The 19,962-nt window shown below is 38.7% G+C and overlaps 4 protein-coding genes, 1 long non-coding RNA gene and 3 other non-coding genes across 9 annotated transcripts; 6 read left to right on the top strand and 2 right to left on the bottom strand.

Annotated features, from left to right (window-relative positions):
• Nucleotides 1–4,094: 4,094 nt before the first annotated feature.
• On the bottom strand, nucleotides 4,095–5,818 carry LOC117619817. Its single transcript, XR_004584622.1, has 2 exons — nucleotides 5,452–5,818; nucleotides 4,095–4,152 (listed from the first exon to the last, which is right to left on the bottom strand). It is a non-coding gene; the product is annotated as an uncharacterized LOC117619817 (long non-coding RNA).
• A 2,814-nt stretch (nucleotides 5,819–8,632) lies between these two features.
• LOC117617847 (homeobox-leucine zipper protein ATHB-12-like) lies at nucleotides 8,633–9,758 on the top strand. The gene is made up of 2 exons (XM_034347442.1): nucleotides 8,633–9,242; nucleotides 9,344–9,758. The coding sequence occupies exons 1-2, from the start codon at nucleotides 8,877–8,879 to the stop codon at nucleotides 9,635–9,637; spliced, it is 660 nt and encodes a 219-aa protein (XP_034203333.1). The 5' UTR covers nucleotides 8,633–8,876; the 3' UTR covers nucleotides 9,638–9,758.
• A 1,010-nt stretch (nucleotides 9,759–10,768) lies between these two features.
• TRNAL-UAG lies at nucleotides 10,769–10,848 on the top strand. Its single transcript has one exon. It is a non-coding gene; the product is annotated as a tRNA-Leu (tRNA).
• A 91-nt stretch (nucleotides 10,849–10,939) lies between these two features.
• On the top strand, nucleotides 10,940–11,019 carry TRNAL-UAG. Its single transcript has one exon. It is a non-coding gene; the product is annotated as a tRNA-Leu (tRNA).
• Nucleotides 11,020–11,110: 91 nt separating this feature from the next.
• TRNAL-UAG lies at nucleotides 11,111–11,190 on the top strand. The gene has a single exon. It is a non-coding gene; the product is annotated as a tRNA-Leu (tRNA).
• Nucleotides 11,191–11,293: 103 nt separating this feature from the next.
• On the top strand, nucleotides 11,294–14,095 carry LOC117617845 (pyridoxal reductase, chloroplastic). Of its 2 annotated transcripts, XM_034347439.1 has the most exons (9): nucleotides 11,296–11,532; nucleotides 11,648–11,876; nucleotides 12,252–12,345; nucleotides 12,505–12,628; nucleotides 12,725–12,826; nucleotides 12,983–13,134; nucleotides 13,230–13,323; nucleotides 13,467–13,648; nucleotides 13,761–14,095. In XM_034347439.1, the coding sequence occupies exons 1-9, from the start codon at nucleotides 11,407–11,409 to the stop codon at nucleotides 13,762–13,764; spliced, it is 1,107 nt and encodes a 368-aa protein (XP_034203330.1). In that variant the 5' UTR covers nucleotides 11,296–11,406; the 3' UTR covers nucleotides 13,765–14,095. The 2 variants fall into 2 exon arrangements, with proteins under 2 accessions (XP_034203331.1, XP_034203330.1); XM_034347440.1 differs by lacking the exon at nucleotides 13,761–14,095 and having other exon boundaries at nucleotides 11,294–11,532; nucleotides 13,467–13,652.
• On the bottom strand, nucleotides 14,069–15,746 carry LOC117617848 (ubiquitin-60S ribosomal protein L40). The gene is made up of 5 exons (XM_034347443.1): nucleotides 15,528–15,746; nucleotides 15,309–15,395; nucleotides 14,774–14,876; nucleotides 14,485–14,551; nucleotides 14,069–14,389 (listed from the first exon to the last, which is right to left on the bottom strand). The coding sequence occupies exons 1-5, from the start codon at nucleotides 15,628–15,630 to the stop codon at nucleotides 14,363–14,365; spliced, it is 387 nt and encodes a 128-aa protein (XP_034203334.1). The 5' UTR covers nucleotides 15,631–15,746; the 3' UTR covers nucleotides 14,069–14,362.
• A 7-nt stretch (nucleotides 15,747–15,753) lies between these two features.
• Nucleotides 15,754–18,156, top strand: LOC117617846 (probable 6-phosphogluconolactonase 4, chloroplastic). The gene is made up of 3 exons (XM_034347441.1): nucleotides 15,754–16,367; nucleotides 16,491–16,626; nucleotides 17,314–18,156. The coding sequence occupies exons 1-3, from the start codon at nucleotides 15,997–15,999 to the stop codon at nucleotides 17,776–17,778; spliced, it is 972 nt and encodes a 323-aa protein (XP_034203332.1). The 5' UTR covers nucleotides 15,754–15,996; the 3' UTR covers nucleotides 17,779–18,156.
• The last annotated feature ends 1,806 nt before the right edge of the window (nucleotides 18,157–19,962 follow it).

Here is a 19,962-nt window from a genome sequence, read left to right as displayed (position 1 = left end):
ATGATTACCAAACAAACTTTAAATACTCTCGGATTCATTGCAAAAGGCTGATTTCAATTTTCATATATAATAAGGACTTCCTAGACCCAAAAAAAGAAAAGACAATAAATTCAAAGAAAGTTAAAGATGATTTGCATGAATTTCAAACAATCCATTTAATTCAGTAACTCCAGTAATTCAATCTCATTATAAACAACAACAACAACAGCATCAATTGTTTTCAGATCATGGCACCCATATAACCATGACACAAAAACTGCTACGTTTACGGAGTGCCAATCTAACGTATATATATATATATCAGTCCCGATCTCTTGGACCACAGGAGTCCAAGAGATTGTGGTCACCCACCGTTGGATATTAATCCAATGATTCAAAATGATATATATAAATGCAATATGAAATAAATGATTATTACCCGATTCAAGTCAACCGTTGAATTTACATCTAACGGTGAGTGACCATAAATCTCTTGGACTACAGGGGTCCAAGAGATCAGGACTGATGTATATATATATATAAAATAAAACATTGGAATAAGAACAAGCATGAAAACTTGAAGGATAAAAGGGTATCGCACGTGATTTTTTCTCATTTCATCATCACAGTTTGCAGTAATTTAGCCAAAAAAGAAGAATGAAAAGAAAAAATCTATATAAAATCTAGAGGGGAAGAAAGGAAAACATCAAACATACGCACTAGCTTCACATTTTCCTCCCTTGCAATTGCTTCCCTCCATGTTGTGTACTTACCCAAAAAAGGAAAAAAAATTATTGCATGGTGACAAGTGACCGAAAGGCCCTCATAATTCTAACTAGAACATCATCGTCTTCTTCGTCGATCGTAACCGTACGTTGAGGAATATCCAATGATGAATCATTAGTTCCCTTAATCAGACGGCACACTTATCTCCACTATCCGCGACCTCCGCCGGTTTTTTCTCCCTATTCCACCGGCAAGCATCTCCTCCGGCCGCCAAGGAGTCACCGATGGGTTTAATGACCAAAATGCCTTCCCCCACGGCAGCGCAGGTGAGCGTGGCGAGAAACGCAACGAAGGAGACTGCGGCGAAGGCCGGGTGGTCCGGCTTCCAAAAATTGCTCAGCCCCATGAAAATGATCTGCAGCGGCAACGGCACCAGTACCGTGGCTGCCAAGGTGTAAATGCGCGTCCTCAGCCCTTTGTTGATCACCAAAGACAAAACCTTCCAGCACGAAAACAAAAACCAGAGCGAGTACGCAGCCCCAAACGAACCGAACATGATGGTGTTCAACAAAGGGTACGCGCACGACACCATGCTGATCCCCAACTCGCTCTTGCTGACGACATAACTCCGCACGAAAAAGTCGGGCACGGGGAGGCGGAGCTTCTGAAAGGGGTTGAAGAACAAGAAGATAACTTGGACCAGAGCCATGGGGAGACAGGTGGCGAGGACGAAGGCGATGGCCCAGAAGGCATTGGGGGTCTTTTTCTCGATGGAGACGTCGACGAGGAAGAGGAGGGTGACCAAGAAGGCGGGCTCGAAAAACCCCAGGGAGAGAGCCACATGGATTTTGCAGAAGTGGGGCTCCTCCAAGGGGGCGAGGGTGGAGAAGAAAGGGTAGAGGTAGGTGCGGCGGAGGGTGGGGATACGGAGGAGCTCGTTGAGGGACCAGAAGATGACGAAGAGGACGAGGAGGAATCGGACGGTCCAGAGGGAGTTGAAGTGTTGGAGATGGAGGGCGGTGCGGGACTTGAAGCAGAGGTGGAAGATGAAGCAGAGGGAGAGGAGGGAGAGGATGATGAGGGCGGAGATGAAGAGCAAGGTGGCAAGGTCTAAGGCGGAGTCTAGGAATGGTATTCTGGGAATGAAGAACATCGAGAGAGCGAGAGCGATTCTTTTTGATTAATTAATTAACTAATTTTTTTAATTAAAAAAATTAATTAATTAATTAATCAAAGAACTATGTCGATCTCACTCTGATGATCGGCAATATATTTGGTTTGTAGGTACGTCCTCCTTTTGTGTGTATATATCGATATTGAATGTATCGAAGGATGAGATTGTAGGGATATTTTTGTATATCGATATGGATATCGATATTAAAATATTGCTACCTAACCACGGCTATGGTAAAAGAGGAGCGGAGGAAGATATGATGAATACTGAGGTTGTACAAAAGTAAGGGCGGCAATATTGCTGGAGGCCGTGGAGGTGAGAAAGGCGGCGGAAGGTGGTGGGACCGGAGATTATGCATGGAATGGAAATAGTAGTATTGAAATGATGATGATTTGAGTTATTGGGAATGTTGAGGGAGGAGGAGGGCATTGGATGGAGGGCGGGGTACGTCGGAAAAGGAGTTGGGGAGAGAAGGGTAGAGACTTATTTTCTCTCCCCTATTCCCTACCGGCGGGAAACAGGCTGGTTGGACAGCTGCAACAAAAGGAAGAGCGATGATTTGGGGTTTAGTACTTTAGATAGAAAGACAGAGAAGAGAGAGACAGAGAGAGAGACAAGAGAGGAGAAATGTGGTGTAATGAGATGGCTCCTTCCATTTCGGGCTTTTACGGTTAAAATTTAGAAATTAGGGATTTAATTTGCACCTTGTGTAAATTAATGAGTTGTGTTTGTTTTATTTTGGTAAATGATGAGCTGTGTGTATATAGTCTTGTGTTGACGTGATTCTCTTCTATTAATATGTCTATATATTAACTGCATTGCATTTGCAAATTGCATGCATGCGTCATGCAGTCAATTTCTCGGCCATGGTTAATTAAAAACAATATTCCATTCCATGTGAGTGTTTTAGCCAATGATCTGCTTCATCACACTAATAAATAAATCTAAATCAACTTCATTTTTATATAATTTTATAATTGAAGGACCGGCCATATATCAACTAGCTGTAGCCTGTATGATATATTATTTATTTTCAGAAAATAACAAGAAGTATAAATTTAGGTATTATCATAGGATTTGACACCCCACACTAGATATTCTAGGATTTTTGTTTATTTTTGCTGCCTGATAATTTTTTTCTTCTTCTTTTGTGATCTCCAAATCTGCAGTGAAAAAAGACAGTTGATTATGAGCTCATGCCTAATAACTTAATAAGATTTATATGCATATGTAATAACGTACAGCTAGCAGCTCATGTTGTTGTACATTCACATTTCGATGGGTATAAGGTAGGTTATCGACTATTTAGAGTAAAAAAAATTATTCATAACAGGATATCATTGATTTGTTATTTTCGACTAATAACACAATGATACGTGAAAAAATTATCTTACATGTCATCGTATTATTGACCAAAAATAACAAAAAGTGATATTCCTGTAACATGAGAATTTCTCTCCATTTAAAGGGTGATATTATAATCAAGTTGTCAAGATGCTTATTCCAAATACATTTTAAATTCATTAACCTTCCTCAAAGTGGCAAAACACACATTTTGGGATGATTAACAAAATTAATAAACTAGCTACTAATTTATATGAGTTAAAAAAATTGATTTTCTCAACCCCGATCCCCATTCCCGTCCACATGCCCGATTTCCTATTCCCTATCCCTACCCTAATATAATCGAAACCAAACACCAATGGTTGGCAACTCTTCTCGTGAAATGGTCACTACATTTATTATTGTATTGCATACTCACACGTAATGGTGAGCAAAGCAACTAAACCTACTGCATTTGGTCGGTTGGTGTGGTGTGCAACGTTGCCAGCCATCCTTAAAAAACAACTTAGCAATTTACCTTTACACTAATGAAAGCAGCAATGAAATTGCTTTTGCTGATTCCAAAATAAGTTCAATTATTGTTAATTTCTGGTAATCTTGTACATTTGGCTTTGTAAAAATTAAAAATTATTTTATATATTTGGCAGAATGAATTGGGAGTGATTTTAGATGGGACAAAAAACACTTCTTGCAAAATCACTTCTCTATGAAGAAGTACATGAGAGAGGTGTTTCTCCCCATAAATAAGCAAGCTAGTCCTAAAGTGTTAAGGCATGATGCTTCATCGTCTTCACTGCAGGTGGCAATAAAAAAACCTGCATAACATTTCCAGAGTGATCGCTTTCTGTTCCACCTAATGAAAATAAAAGTCTTTTTTTTTTTTTTGTTCTTTCCTTTGTCTCGCACATTGCACATTGCACATTGCACACCTGCAACCCACTACTCTCACCATATAATATATAATATATAAAATGTACCAAATGTTTATTTTACTAATCACGTGGCCCTCCCTGCCATTAAACAGTACTAAGTAGTATATATATATATATATATATATATGACAAAATGAGAATGTGCATACATGATCCAAGGCAAAGCCATATCCCAACTCACAATAAGTAAATGTGGACATGGAAATTAAAAATGCAAAAACAGGCATTCTCAGAATTGGAGGCAATATAAGCTCATGCCAATCTATCTGTATCTGTAACAAAAGGGGGGGGATGTCTTCGATTCAAACAGATCATAAGGAAAAAAACTAAATGGTGTGATCATGCTGTATTCAAGCTGAACCTCAAACCCCTCCTCCCCTCCATATATACATTACAGACACATGAACACACACGTATATAACATAGATAAGTATATATGTAGAGGATATAGATGGCATTGTCAAGAAAAAACACTGAAACGAAAAGAAAGATTTCGAAAAGACATGAAAGAAAGATGATGCCCCTCTTTTACAAAAGGAAACGGTATCACAATAAAAAAGAATCGACAGAATATATGTCCGCACTGCGAGTGTGGATATATCTTTACGGCAACTCCATCCAAGTCTTTTCCAATAAAAGTCTCAAAACATTGGTGTTAAACAAATAATATATTGACATCAATACATTAGTAAAGCTGCTGAAAGGGGATGGAGATCAATATCATACTCATACTGTGATACAGCTCTGCAACTCCATCCCACCCCCACTACCACTACCACTACCACCAAGTATAATCTGCTGAAATCATTATTTAATTAACAAACAATTAGCTTAATCTTAGCGAACCAATTAGCTTAATGTTTTTGAATGGATCGATATTATCCAAGAGATGAAACCCCAAAATTTGTTTGCTCTTAACAAACCCTAGGGAGGTTTGAGAAGAAAACGAAAAGTAATCATGAGATCTATTATTTATTAATAAAAAAAAGAAACAAAAAAGAGCAAGGAGGTTTAACCCTAGATAGCTAACACCAAAGACAATATCAGACAGATTGGAAAACCTAGGGTTGTCAAGAGAAAACTCTATCCAATGATGAACCAAAAAAGTAAAAGACAGACATAAATTCACATCCAAATGTGGAAAACATGAAATTTATAGTGAAAACATGAATCATAAGTCAAAAGCAAATGATTAATGTTTTTTCTTTTCCAGACCCTATACATAAATCATTACACCAATCTGCTAGTTGATCAACATCTCAAATTAGAAACAGTTTTGGGATTAGTCAAACCCACCTGGAGATCGATGGATCCGCCACACGCAGTAGATCGGAATACCAATATTGGCGAAAATAATCAAGAACACTGCTGTGTTGGCAAATTAGATGGAAGCAGTGAATTGAGGGGAATGAAGCCTGGTCCGAGGACACTAACATACACAGTCCCTGAGCGTCTGTACGTAGAACGTAAATTCTGATCAAAGATCGGTATGGATTGAAATTTGGAAGGAACCAAGATTGGTGGCCTCGTGCCAGACAACATTCCCCTCAAAAGGACATGCTTCCTTTACATAAACTCCAATTCATCGTCATCATCATCATCATCATCTCATCAATCTGCAACTCGGCTCTTGTCCAGGGTTGTTCTTCATCTGTTGTGTTAATCCAAACCAAAGAGGCAAAGGGTAAATAAAGCATATTTCTTGTATGGAATGAAATAGGTTAACTATAAATTATATTGGGGTTTGTGTGGTACGTCATATATAAATAAATATATAATCATTTGGTTTACTTACTTTACGAGAAAGAAAAGAAAAAAGAAGGGCTGCATAGACAGAGAGAGAGAGAGAAAGTGCATGGGTCCGGTGCTAGTCGATCGTGTTGATTTGTGGTACCAGCTGTAGGGTTAGGGTGGGCTGCTTTTGTCGCTCACACTAATGTTTATATAGGCGCACACTTAAACACTCACTTACCCTATTATTAATATCTGATTAATTTAACAACAGAGTCAACGTCTACCGTTGGATCTGGATCCTTATTATTTATGACTATCATCTTTGCTTTCCTCAGTTATATATTATCTTATTAAAGAGAATAAAGAAAGAGAATTAGTAGTGTAGGGCAGTGCATGGTATATTTTAGTGGATATGTTAGATTGTGAAATCATTGTACGTAGTCATGACTTACATATAGTGGCCAAGTATGTTATTGAATCATAGCATTCTAATTCTTTTAAGGGCTAGTTTCGCATTCTAATTCTTTTAAGGGCTAGTTTCGCATTAATGTGCTATGAAAATAATCGTTGTTAAATTTGCTGTGAAAGAAAATAGTTTATAAAATTCATTAAAACACTACGCCTTCTTAAATCTGATTGAAGTATAATTAGAAAATGAAAGCAGCTCATTAGTTGCTTTCTCTTATTACTGTCTTCCACAATAATTTTTAATAAATTTCCTCATAGGTTACCAAACAGGTTGAGCTTCCCAATTTTTTTTTATAAAAAAAAAACTTATCACTCCAAAAAAATCAATGCCAAACGGGCACAAAGTCTATCTCTTTGAAAAAAAAAAATAATTAAAAAAATCTGTCTCTCTAGTCTTCTCTCTAGTTGGGCTAACACACGCATCAGAGGCCAATTTATAATATTCGGCCGAAAATGGGACGAAAAACAAATAAGGTTGAAATGATAGTGGGTTGGTCTTATTGTACCTAAATGGGCATTTGATATTGGGCTCGTTTATTATTCTTTGATCCATTAGGATAGTACCAGTATATCTTTGCTCTTTCTGGGTTTTGCTAAATTGCAAGTTTCCCTCTGTTTAGTGTTCGCCTTTCAGCAATTTTCTTTTGTCAGATTGGAATTTGAAGATAAAAACAATAATAATAATAATCAAAGAATATAAAAATGGATTAGAGAAGCACACAACAAGTGACTGTAGAGATATTTTGAGCTTAAGGGACAACGTAAGGAATCAAAAACTTAAATGTCAACCTACGGTGACCAAGGAAGAGTGAATCGGTGATGTTGAAACTTGAAACCATACAACAACGACAGCGATTTAATCCCTTCTTCCTAATGATTGGACAACCACACAACTCACTCTAGATTTTTAGGCGCCAAAATTTTGCCTGCTAGTTGTCGTCGGCAGAGGCAGACATTTGGCACGAATCGTTTTCTAAAACGTCTATAAAGCACCTAAACACCAAGCCAAGACCAGCATGAATTTGGTGAGGTTATCCACACACACACCACATCAGAGACTTACCCCAACGAAAAGAAGAAAATATGGGTAATCATGGTCGTTTAAGACAAACTATTGGGTCGTTTTCACAGGCAGAGTTTGGGTAGGAGAGAATGCTTTAATCTTTATTATGCTTATCTTATCAGGCCGCCAGCCAAGCCAAGTATCCTGGACAACAAACTTCTTGTCCCAACATGTTCAATACTCAGACGGCATGAATGAACCGCTAGTTCGGCCTATGGAAATTAGGGTTCTTCTGCTTACTTGTTTTATTTGGAAATTTGGAACCAAATTAATGCATAAACTCTCACACACTTTGATTTCAAATTAAAGGGGTACCGTGGCGTGCAAGCGTGGCCTAATCCCACAAGCCACGCAGGCAGGCAGGCATCTCTCAACCTCACAGTTTGATTCATGAATGAATGAGCTGAGAGCACGTCAGAATAGGGTTTTAGATGACAGCACAGCACACCAACCATGAATGAAACTGCATAAAAACCAAGTCACCCCAAATCAGTCAAGTAGATGACAACAATAGTGAACAAGCCCTGAAAAAGATTGGACCTAAGAATTGACCCATCAACTTGTACTGGATCAAGCTAAAGACGAGAGACCAAATTGCAATAAATAAATAAAATATAACACTAGAAACCAAACTGGAGAGTGAGGTCACTTTGTGCAAAGCCCCACTTGTATGATTGGCTTGAAATGAAAAAAAGCCATTGCCTTTTTCCTGTGATTTAACTTGACAATTGAACGTTTCGTTTGTCGATATTAGGCGACGCAAATTGATCCTCATCTGCTGCGTAAGTAGTCATGATGGTTTGTTGTTCATCTAAATTAAAGTAAAACCTATATCATGACAAAAGTGCGACCATCAATTCTACATACGATGACAAATTTGTTGTATAATACATGGTACGTATTATTTTTGGTTTTAATACAGATAGTATGATTACTTTACAAATACTATAATTTGCAAATTTAACGTTACACTCAACTCAGGAGTCAAGAAAGTGGCATGAATTGTCAAAAAAGAAAGTTGACACCTAAGCTAAACTGAGCGGCTAGCTCATCATCAGGTTCAAGTTTCTTCTGTTCAAACACTATTTGTATTGTATGTAATTTTATTATTATCCACCCAAGAGAAGCACACAAGCCAAATTGTATGCAAGTCTTTGTCTTTGTTGTAGAGATGGGAAAGAAAGAAGATAAGAGAGGTCCACAAGGCATGAAATGGAGAGTCGCTTACGTTTGCTAACACCATTGGTTAGGATAATCCATCAATCAACACTTCCAATTACCAGAAAGCAACCGCGTGGCTGAGAAGATACTTTCTTCAATCTTCTTAACTATATATTCTACAAGCTACCATTATTGCCAAGATTCTAAAAGCACCTTCATCTACAATTAGCAATATCTTATTCTTCCCTCCATTATTATTTATTTCTCACAGCAACACACAGAACCAAGATAATATATGGAGAAGACAGAGTGCTCTGAAGCAGAAAACTTTGGTTCTGTGACCACTAGCCTAGAACCACAGGCTACTGCCAAGAGGAAGAAAAACAAGAGCAAAAACCAGAGGAGGTTTAGCGATGAGCAAATCAGGTTGTTAGAGTCCATATTCGAATCGGACTCAAAGCTCGAGCCAAGGAGGAAGGTGCAGGTTGCAAGAGAGCTTGGGCTGCAGCCTCGCCAGGTTGCCATATGGTTTCAGAACAGAAGAGCTAGATGGAAGTCGAAGCAAATAGAGCAAGACTTCAGAACACTCAGGGCTGATTATGACAACTTAGCATCACGTTTTGAATCTTTAAAGGAGGAGAAGCAGTCCTTGCTTATGCAGGTATACTTTTACTTTTGACTTGTAAGAATAATTTGAAAATGCATTCTAAACTTGTAGCTAGCTAGGCAGTCAAATTAAACATTTTGTTTGCTTTTGAACAGATGCAGAAGCTAAATGAAGTTGTGGGAAAACCTAGTCAAGGGTTGGAAGGAAACATCATGGCTGATGGCTCGAGACTAGAGGAGGAATTAGAGCCGAGAGGAGTAATACAGTCACACAAGAACAATACAAGCAATGATGTTGGGTGCCATGGAGAAGAAATACATGAGCTTCTGAGCATGGCTCATGTGGATGCCTCCTCTTTGTCACCTCAAGATTGGCATAGATTTGATCCAAGCATCCTGTTTGATCCGTCGCGTTTTACTAGTTCACACTGGTTAAATTTCTGGACTTGAAGATTGGATGTAAATTGTAAATTAGTTTGAAGATTTTTCCTCTGATGTATTGAGCATGAGTGAGGTATATATATGAATGGATTCAGCAAAGCTATTGATTAAGGTCAATTAACATCTTCTACTGATTTGGCCAGAAAGATAGAGACATAACTCAAGACAGACAGGCCTTGAGAGCAATTAAAGAACATGACAACATACAGTTGTTCTTGTTTGGACAACTTGAGAAGAAGCAAGTTTAAGCCTTGTCCTTGTCCATGCATGGATATATGTGTTTGTGTGTGTTGCACTTGCAGCAGGACCATGAGCTTGTTGAAATATGACATCAAGCATCAAATTGATCAAGAGTGTGATGGATTATTGCATGAAACAATAAAGCAGTTGAAATTCTTTCCACACAAACTAATCTATTCTTCTTACCATGTTTTGAACTGTGGCTTGAAATTGATATCAGGCCAGAAAATTAATACAAGTTAGAACATCCACAGTCGGGGGTGTATTTTTGGGGGTGTAAAGTCACTTTTACATCCCCTTTACATCTTCGAGGGTTGTAAATGTGGTTTTTGCTCTAATAGGGAAGATGTAAATCTAAAGATGTATAACTAATTTTGCTCACTTTTATCCACCTTTTCTCATGTAGGCCTCACCTGCGTGGGACGTAAAAAAAGATGTACATGTGTATCTAAATTTGCATCTCACGGTTGTGATGCAAATTTACAATCATTTACATTTCTTCATTGCAAGTGATTCCAATCACAAATGGTGTATATTTAAAATACATCTCATTATACAACCCCTAATGGAGATGCTATTAGAGATATGCATCGATTGAAGGTTTTTATTAGTGGTCTATCCTTTTTGTATTATATGGGATTTCATTCACAATGAAAAATATTAAACAAATCCTTCAATTTGGCGCCAGATGTTAAGAAAGGTAACTACCATAACTTGAAACCAAAACGAGTTTTTTTGCCACACTCAAGCAACAAGGCCAATATTTTATAATGTGTTTCATATCTATACTGCACTGCACATTAGCCCAACATAACAAGGAGACAGAAGCTGACAGCCTGAGACAATAAAATATCACAATTTTCATTTATAAATATGTACTCGGCAAAGTTACAACCATCGGACAGTTTGGCCGAGTGGTCTAAGGCGCCAGATTTAGGCTCTGGTCCGAAAGGGCGTGGGTTCAAATCCCACAGCTGTCAACAGATTAATTATTTTTCTTTTTAATTTTGTTGGTCCACTTCTTCTTTTGACCAAAACTATATGCGCTGCAGGCGGAACCTCTACCAACAAGACAGTTTGGCCGAGTGGTCTAAGGCGCCAGATTTAGGCTCTGGTCCGCAAGGGCGTGGGTTCAAATCCCACAGCTGTCAACAGATTAATTGTTTTTCTTTTTAATTTTGTTGGTCCACATCTTCTTTTGACCAAAACTATATCCGCTGCAGGCGGAACCTCTACCAACAAGACAGTTTGGCCGAGTGGTCTAAGGCGCCAGATTTAGGCTCTGGTCCGAAAGGGCGTGGGTTCAAATCCCACAGCTGTCAAAACAATCAAACAATTTTTTTAATTTATATTTCCCCCATGTTTATTTTGGGCTTTCCTATGCAGGCCCATTATATTGTTTAACCCACTTGCAGCCCATCACTAATTCAATATCCCAATTCCTGACCACATACTCACTGACATGACAAACTCTTCTTCCTCAATTGTCTTCCCAAAGTGACACAATTGAGCAAGAAAGGAGATAGACAGGGAAATCAATGGCTTACTTAACCTTAAAAGCTGCAGCCTATTTCAGCCCTTCAATCAACTCTTCAAGTGAGACTTACCTCCCTTTTTCACCCTCCAAGCTCCTCAAGCTCCCTCCCTTCTGGCCATGGGAAAAGGTAACAACAATTTCTCTCTCACTTTTCTCATTCTGCACTATACTGTCATGTACAAATGTATGCATAAAAAAGCATGTTTCAGCGTCATCAGTTATAACTTATATATAGTGAACAGGTGAAGGTGGGTCCGCTGAGTGTGTCTCCAATGGGGTTTGGCACTTGGGCATGGGGCAACCAACTTCTCTGGGGGTACCAGGAATCAATGGACAATGAGCTTCAACAGACTTTCAATCTGGCTGTGGACAATGGCATCAACCTTTTTGACACTGCGGACTCCTATGGCACCGGCAGGTTGAATGGCAAGAGTGAAAAACTACTTGGAAAGTTCATCCGAGAGTATCAAGGTCTGATTTTCTTTTCAAGTTTTTTACTTTATTTTTCTTGTATAACCCATATGTTGGATAGATGATGAATGATAAAATGTCTACAAGGAAGGTGGTTTAATTCGTAAAGCTATTAAGATATAAGAACAAAACTGGTTGAGTTTTGCTGCATTGCCCCCATCACTTGGAGTTCTAAAATGCTGCACAATATGTCCTGTGGTTGATTGATGCTGAGTCCAATTTCTCTACAATTACAAGATGGAATTCGATTCATGCGTAAACCCACTTAATATAATCGGTAATCTACGTGTTTGATGCAGAGATAATATGATAATATTTTCTTAATTTGATGATGAACTTGTGCTTGGCTAAGCTGTTAAATAATTATATCTTCAGGGCAAAAGAGGCTGCAGAAGGACATTGTAATTGCTACCAAGTTTGCAGCCTATCCTTGGCGCCTAACACCGGGGCAGTTTTTGAATGCTTGCAAGTATGCTTTTCTCCTTGTGCTTCTCTCCTCTGCTTCCCCAACTCTACTAGAATGCTGTTGCACCTTCCCCACTTTTAATTAATTTGTTAATCCAAACAGCTCACTAGCTACCTTCAGCTATTTATAATAACAGGCTATGAACAAATATTGCTTTTCCAGTGCCTCGATAGATCGTATGCAGATTGAACAAATTGGAATAGGACAATTACATTGGTCAACTGCAAATTATGCTCCTTTGCAAGAAAAAGCTCTTTGGGATGGGTTAGTTGCAATGCATGACAAGGTAAGCACAAGACACACAATATAAAATTATGTAAAATTCCTTGTGGCTTCAAGATTGAGCACAAAATGATCAACTCATAGAGATGGTACCATGTAGGGTTTAGTTCGAGCTGTTGGGGTCAGCAACTATGGGCCGAAGCAGCTTGTGAAGATCTACGATTACCTCAAAACCCGGGGAGTCCCCTTATGCACAGCTCAGGTAGTGTGCCCTTGTTTGTTGATGATATGAAACTAATCGGGTTCTATTTCACTGTGAAAAAATGGCGCTCAAGTGGAATCAGCACTGCTTTTAGTAGTAAAACTATTGCACATGCCGTGCGCTGAAACACTTGATCTTATATTTAGCCGATTCTAGGTGCAATTTTCTTTGTTAAGCGTGGGAGAAGATCAGCTGGAGATCAAGAATATATGTGATTCTCTTGGTATCCGCCTGATTGCTTATAGTCCTTTAGGACTTGGAATGCTTACTGGGAAATATACACCCTCTAATCTTCCGCGTGGCCCTCGGTACGTGGTTTCTTCATTTACCCTTTTCAATATGGTAGGTAGACACAGTGTGAAACCAGTAGACATTGTTTACAGATTAATTGGTGTTTCTGCAGGGCCTTCCTATTCAGGCAAATTCTTCCAGGACTGGACCCTTTATTGAGCTCACTTGAAAAAATTGCACAAAAAAGGAGCAAAACCATACCACAAGTAAATTCAATTTTTATTATTACATATTGGCACGCGCCCTAGTTATGACACTAACATAATTTAAACGATTATACGGCCATGAATAGCTAGACAGGCTTTGGGCCTAATGATTTAAGTATGAATAAAAACTGTCGTGTTTGTAGGTTGCCATAAATTGGTGCATTTGCAAAGGGACCATTCCCATACCTGGAGTGAAGACAGTGAAACAAGCAGAAGAAAATTTGGGTGCTTTGGGTTGGCGCCTGAGTTCCCAAGAGCTGCTCCAGTTAGAATATGCGGCACGGGAGTCACCTCAAAAGATGATCCAAAACATTTTCCAAACAAGGTGAATCCGTTTGTTATGTTTGTTTCTTGGAGCAGGGAAAACAGAATGATGCTAATCACCAGATCATATTTAACACTATTGCGTCTGCATTCTTTTTCTCCTCCGTGAACAGATGAATTTGGACAAGAAGCTTTGGCAAGTTGTTGTGTTGAAACTTAAAACACGGAATACACGGGAGAAATGAAATTGAAAGTGCCCTTAAACAAGATCAGAATGTGAAGAATAAGTGGGGAAAGTAAGCAGGAATGAGGCTACTTATTTGCTTTTGGTGTAAAGAAGCTGGGAAAACGAACATTACTCACCAAATAATCGCAACTGGTCATATTGGAAAGAGCATCCCTAACTTAGCCTTGTCTTGTGTGCTAGAATGTACGTTCTTATTACCATTCGCAGTAATCACGGTCATATCCAAATTATATATGGATTGTGGAAGTACAAATTTCATCATTCCTGTTACAATAATAACACACAAAAATAAAAGTATGCGATATGGAAAGGCTCAAACTTAATGAATGCCATTCTTCAAAGAGGTTCAAACCATGGCGAAATAAAACATAGGAAACTAGAAATCCCAAAACAAGTTAAGTTCAAACATACTGATGTTTCTAAATTTTCTAACAGAAAACTGTTTGAGGCTAATAGAGTTTCAAAAGAAACAGCCAATAACCTAAATGACCTAATAAAACACGATATACTGCTGGCACGATCCACAGTCTACTTGACCTTCTTCTTTGGCCTCAACTGCATTAATACAGAAAATAACACAAATAAAGAACAAAACTACTAAAAATAAGGTACTAAGAAAAGTAACAGGATCATTCTCCTATATAAAATACCTGGTTGCTGTGTCCACACTTCTTTTTCCTGCAGTTGACAGCACGAGGGTGCAAGCGTGCATAACACCTGTTCATAAGCATTCATACAATAATGTCAAAGAAGTTTTGTGTGTGGAAAAAGTAAGGAATTTAATGAGGAAACTGAAGTAAACCTAGTTAAAAGAAAAACATTTTCAGTAGGCTTAAATACATAAAACAACCAGGTGACTTCAATGGAACTTGACAAACAAAAGAAAACCGTGTAAAGCTTAATCAAACAGTTTACAAGTAACATAAAGGTGGAACTCACTTGCGGCATATCATCTTATCTTGGTTGTATTTCCTAGCCAATGCCATGAGAGACGGCTCAATAATCCCACCACGGAGCCTCAGAACCAAATGCAAAGTTGATTCTGAAAAATATTAAAGCAACATAAAATTTCAGGCAACCTACAAATAAACAGAAAGCATAAATGCTCAAGTATTAACACCACAAAACTGCATGCAACACAAATAAAGTGGGTCATCACTGGGTCCAAACCCTGCTTTGAGACCTTTGACCAAAGTTGGAATAAATTGACTACGAAAATGCTGAATTTGTAATTATCAAAATAATTTCTCATCTATCTGTACTATCAGCCAAGCATAATCCCCATAGTGACGGGAAACATAATTCAAAAACTCATTCACATTTTAAAATCAACTTGAACACTTAAAAATTATACTAAGTCTTAGCGCTAATCGCATACCCTAACGATATCAATAAAGGAATGAAATGGTATCAATCCAGATAACATTTTCCTGGAGTTTCTGAGCAACCAAACAGGGGGAAATAAGAAGGTAACCTTTCTGGATATTGTAGTCGGCGAGAGTACGGCCATCCTCGAGCTGCTTCCCGGCAAAAATGAGCCTCTGCTGGTCCGGTGGAATACCTAAAAAAACAAATAATAAGAAACAAATTAGCCATTAAAAATCATCACCGTTCAATCGTACTACTTTGAATTTGAGCATGCAATTGATGATTGCAAAATGTAGAGAGAGATTAGAGAACGGGAATGGTTTACCTTCCTTGTCCTGGATCTTGGCCTTGACGTTGTCGATGGTGTCGCTGGACTCCACCTCAAGGGTGATAGTCTTCCCGGTTAGGGTTTTCACGAAGATCTGCATCTTCTCCGACACTGTCTGTCTCTCCCTCGACGGCAACAAACCTCTTCTTCTCGTAAGCTTTCTTGTTTATATGCGACACGAAATGCGCATATTAGGGTTTTGCGAGTTGGTAGAACAGAAATGGGCTTTTTAAAATGAAAATGAAATGGGCCGTATTTAACAAAAAAATCAAGTGGGCCGAAGCCCAAACAGCCTAACAGAAACCCACGCGCGTCCCTTGGGTTTACCGCCCAAGTCAGTTACCGTTGAGACCAAAGACCAAACTAAAAGCACGCTATCGAGCTCGAACAAAACGTGCTCTCACTGCTCACTGCAAGACAACTTTTGGGTCCGATCGGTCATTTTCATAACCAGTAGCTAAAATAAATGGGGTGCGCACTGCGCATGGCCTCCTCCATGTGCGCAACTACCCCTCTTTCTCTCTCATCGTCTCTCCGCACGAATCTCTCATCGTCGCGTACATCTCGGGCGCCGTTGATCTCACTCCGAGTGTCACCAATATTCCAAGCTCTCTCGTTTCAATCCGTTCGCACCAATTTCAAGAACCCAATTTCTGCGTCGGCATCAGCATCAGCTAGGATGGCGGGTCAGAATAAGAAAATAGAGAAGTTTGAGACGGAGGAGGAAGTGGCGGTGCGTTTAGCCAAGTACACCGCAGATCTGTCCGCTAAGTTTGTGAAAGAGAGAGGGGCTTTCACCGTCGTTTTATCCGGCGGCTCTCTCATTGACGCGCTCAGGTCCCAGACCTTATTTTTATAGTTGTATTTTATTTACTCTTTTTATTATTTATTTATTCTTTGGTGACGCTTTGTTTATGTTTTTTGTGTGTGGGTATTTTGTTATTTTGTTTGGATTTACAGGAAATTAGCGGAAGCACCGTATAAGGATTCGGTGGACTGGTCGAAATGGCATGTGTTCTGGGTGGATGAGAGAGTGGTGAAGAGGGATCACGTTGACAGTAACTACAAGCTTGCTCTTGATGGTTTCCTCAGTAAGGTAAATTATATATCGTGTACAGTTCGCACTTTATCTAGAATTTTTATGCTTTCTTCTGAATCGTTGTGTAAAAACACTAGCTTTTGCTATGTTCCATGTAAAAGCCGTGAATTTTATTTTGATACTGCTCTTGTTGTTTTTCTTCTCGTTAAATTTGGAAATTTTTGGTCTTGCTTTTGTGTTTATGGGTTGGATAGGAATTATGGTTTCAATAATGAAGAAAAGCAATGGCATTGGCAGCATAACTTTGTGTTTTTGTTGATGTATTTTTGTAGATTATACTTTGAGGCTTAGTATTTTCTATTTTGAAAGGAAAATAATTCTATGTTACAAAAAACTGGTTGGATTAGAAGTGACAATATTGTGATAAAACATGATGTGACGTTAGTGAGTGCACCAGTAAATTGAAACTAATAAATAACTGGTTATGAGCAAAAGAAAGAAACGTACACTTGAGGTTAAGGGTGACTGGAGTAAATGTTTGATGTGTGGCTATGATCCATGCATATTATTTTTAGGTTTCCTCTTCTAATTATTAGGAGGTCTCATGCTTTTCAATTCAACAGTAAGCTGTCTTGTATCAAACTTTAAGTAAGCATGTGGCCATACTTAGTCTTGCAAGGGCCTAGAGAGACATATGTTAATCATTCATCCACTTAATCTTGCCATGTTTTGGTATTTTCGTAGGTACCAATTCCCACGGGCCAGGTTTATGCCATTAATGATGCACTTTCAGCTGAGGGAGCAGCAGATGATTATGAGACCTGTCTTAAACATTTGGTTCAGCGGAATGTGATAGCCACTTCAAAAACTACTGGGTTTCCAAAGTTTGATCTCATGCTTCTGGGTATGGGCCCAGATGGACATCTTGCTTCTCTATTCCCCGGTCATCCTCTTGTCAACGAGAAGAACAAATGGGTCACTTGCATTAAGGACTCACCAAAACCACCTCCAGAGAGGATTACTTTCACCTTTCCAGTGATCAACTCTGCTGCATATAATGCAATGGTAGTGACCGGTGAGGGAAAAGCTAGTGCTGTCTGCACGGCACTTGGAAAAAGTCAGCATTCTGAAACTTTGCCTGCTCAGTTGCTTTCAGCTGAGGATGAGTTAACATGGTTTTTAGACAAGAGTGCAGCTTCAAACCTATAGGAGGAGGATGACGTTGGCTCTGTGAGATGTTGCACTCGCATCCTATGTATTTGCGTGTGACCTTGGTAATGTGTTCTATGCTTTAGGCAGAAATCACTGTGATTCACTGCTGGCTTTTCTTACTAATAATTAGAACTGGTGACCTTCGAAGGTCCTCGGTGGTGGTGATAAGAACTGAAATAAGATGTAGTTTGATGTATTTTTCAGTCCTGGATACAATTTTATTGTCCTCCTCTCCCTCTCTCTATCTTGTGGTTGGTTGCATTGTAAGGCACAGGTTACACGAGTCAGATTAATTAGATTATCCTGACCGTGCCGTGCTTTGGTTAGATCACTTTGTTTCTAGCATGAATAAAGTTATCCCTTGCGTTTGGTTTACATTGTTTTATGATTAGAAGAACCATATTGGGAATCTGCAAATGCACTCAATGTATCTATAGCTATCGTCTTCATTACAGGTACCTTCTTTTTTAGGACTGACGTGCTAAGATGTGCAACCTTTCTTTTTTCTTGTGGATCTTTTCCGTGCACATGCAGGTTAAAGATTCCTTTGCTTTGTTCTAAAACTATTATTTTCTGGGTTCAATTACTATTTTCTTTGTAACTTGGGTTATTTTAGGGGCACTGGGAATGGCCCATGACGTTTTTATTCTCAATTTGGAGATCGCCAGTGGTCATTCCAAGACTTAGAACATGAACCACGCCCTTAAAAAAGAAAAGAGCTTTTGCCAATTAAAATTGCTTGTGGGTTTTACTTACTTCTTTTAAGCACGTGTATAAAATTATAAAACCAATGCCTGACTTGAGCACATGACAAGGAAGGAGCACGAGAGCACCATCTCCTTGCAGACCATCATCCACTTGTTTAAATATGTGTATAGTTTAATCAAGTGCATTGTTCTATGGGTGGCATAAGATGAGGCTGTAAACTTTTGTATCTTTCCCATTTCCATCCAAGGAAAACTTACTTGGGTTTCTAAACATGCCTTCAAGTCCTCAAAAATTTCGTCCTCCTCCTCTCTTTCAAGTAATCCATGCAATTGGCCCAAGAAGATAAAGTATATTTTACAAAGAAGAAGCAGATGTTTTTGCTCAGGTTCATGTTAATGGCTAAATGAACCTCATTTTCATGTATGGCTGAGAAGAAATGGTGTCTAAAATAAGTAATCTTGTCTTTGGCTTTGGCTTTGGCTTTGGCTTTGGCGCTGGGATCTACCAAATGCGACAAGCTCATTGATTCTCCAGATCCACTAAGAGGAAACACTATTAAGTATAAACCATCATGATCATAGTACATACACATATGTATTTAGTTAAAAGGCGCGTTTTAATGCCGATTACCAAGTGTAGTGTTGTGACGTTAATTAAAAGCGATTATTAAAGTCACTCTCACATAATTGGACTTAGTAGTGGAGAGGAAAATGAATGATGGTGCAAACCATTATGGACAATGAATTACAATATATCAATCAATACCCTAATTAAGTTTCCCCAAGAATGCCAAAGCAATTACTTTTTTGGAATGGGCATCATATTTGATTCCAGGTTCTTTAGCATGCTTTAAGAATAGCAGATTGATGGAAGGCTCACTGTCACTGCATTTTCATCTCAGCAGGCAGGAGTTTATTGAGACAAGCACTGACCACAGGCGTGTTTTCATTGTCCTATGGCTCACTTTGGGGTCTCAAAATTATGCTCTGGAATCTCTTTCATGATTGTGGTAGGTGATAAAAAAGAATGTAAAGTGTAGGCCATGCAACATACAAGGGCCCTGCAGAAAAGTTCATCATTTTGCATGTTTTTTGTAACAAAATTACAGTAACCAATAATAAATAACTCCAGTAAAAAGAGAGAGAGAGAGAAGAAAATATGCAAAAAAAATAGAAAAGTGGGAAGAAGAAAGAAAGAAAAAGCATATTCTCCACAAACCATCGTTTTCCCTTCTTTTTTCATTCCTGCTTTTCCTCTTTTATGAAAGGAAATTGCTCTTAATGCATGTTTTCGTCTGTGGACTCTGAACTGTTGCATATCATATGCAGATATGGTTTTAAAGTAAGCTTGTTCTTAAAACTACTACAGTGTTATGTACCAAGATTTTCAATTAAATGTGACACTTAAGGTATATCTTCGTGAAAAGAGGCATTATTATTCACATCATATTCATAAGGTTGGCGCCTTTTTCTT

Source organism: Prunus dulcis, chromosome 2 (genome assembly GCF_902201215.1).
Source record: "Prunus dulcis chromosome 2, ALMONDv2, whole genome shotgun sequence".
Taxonomy (NCBI): Eukaryota; Viridiplantae; Streptophyta; class Magnoliopsida; order Rosales; family Rosaceae; genus Prunus; species Prunus dulcis.
Note: the sequence above shows the minus strand (reverse complement) of the source record. Positions and strands in the feature narration are given on the sequence as shown.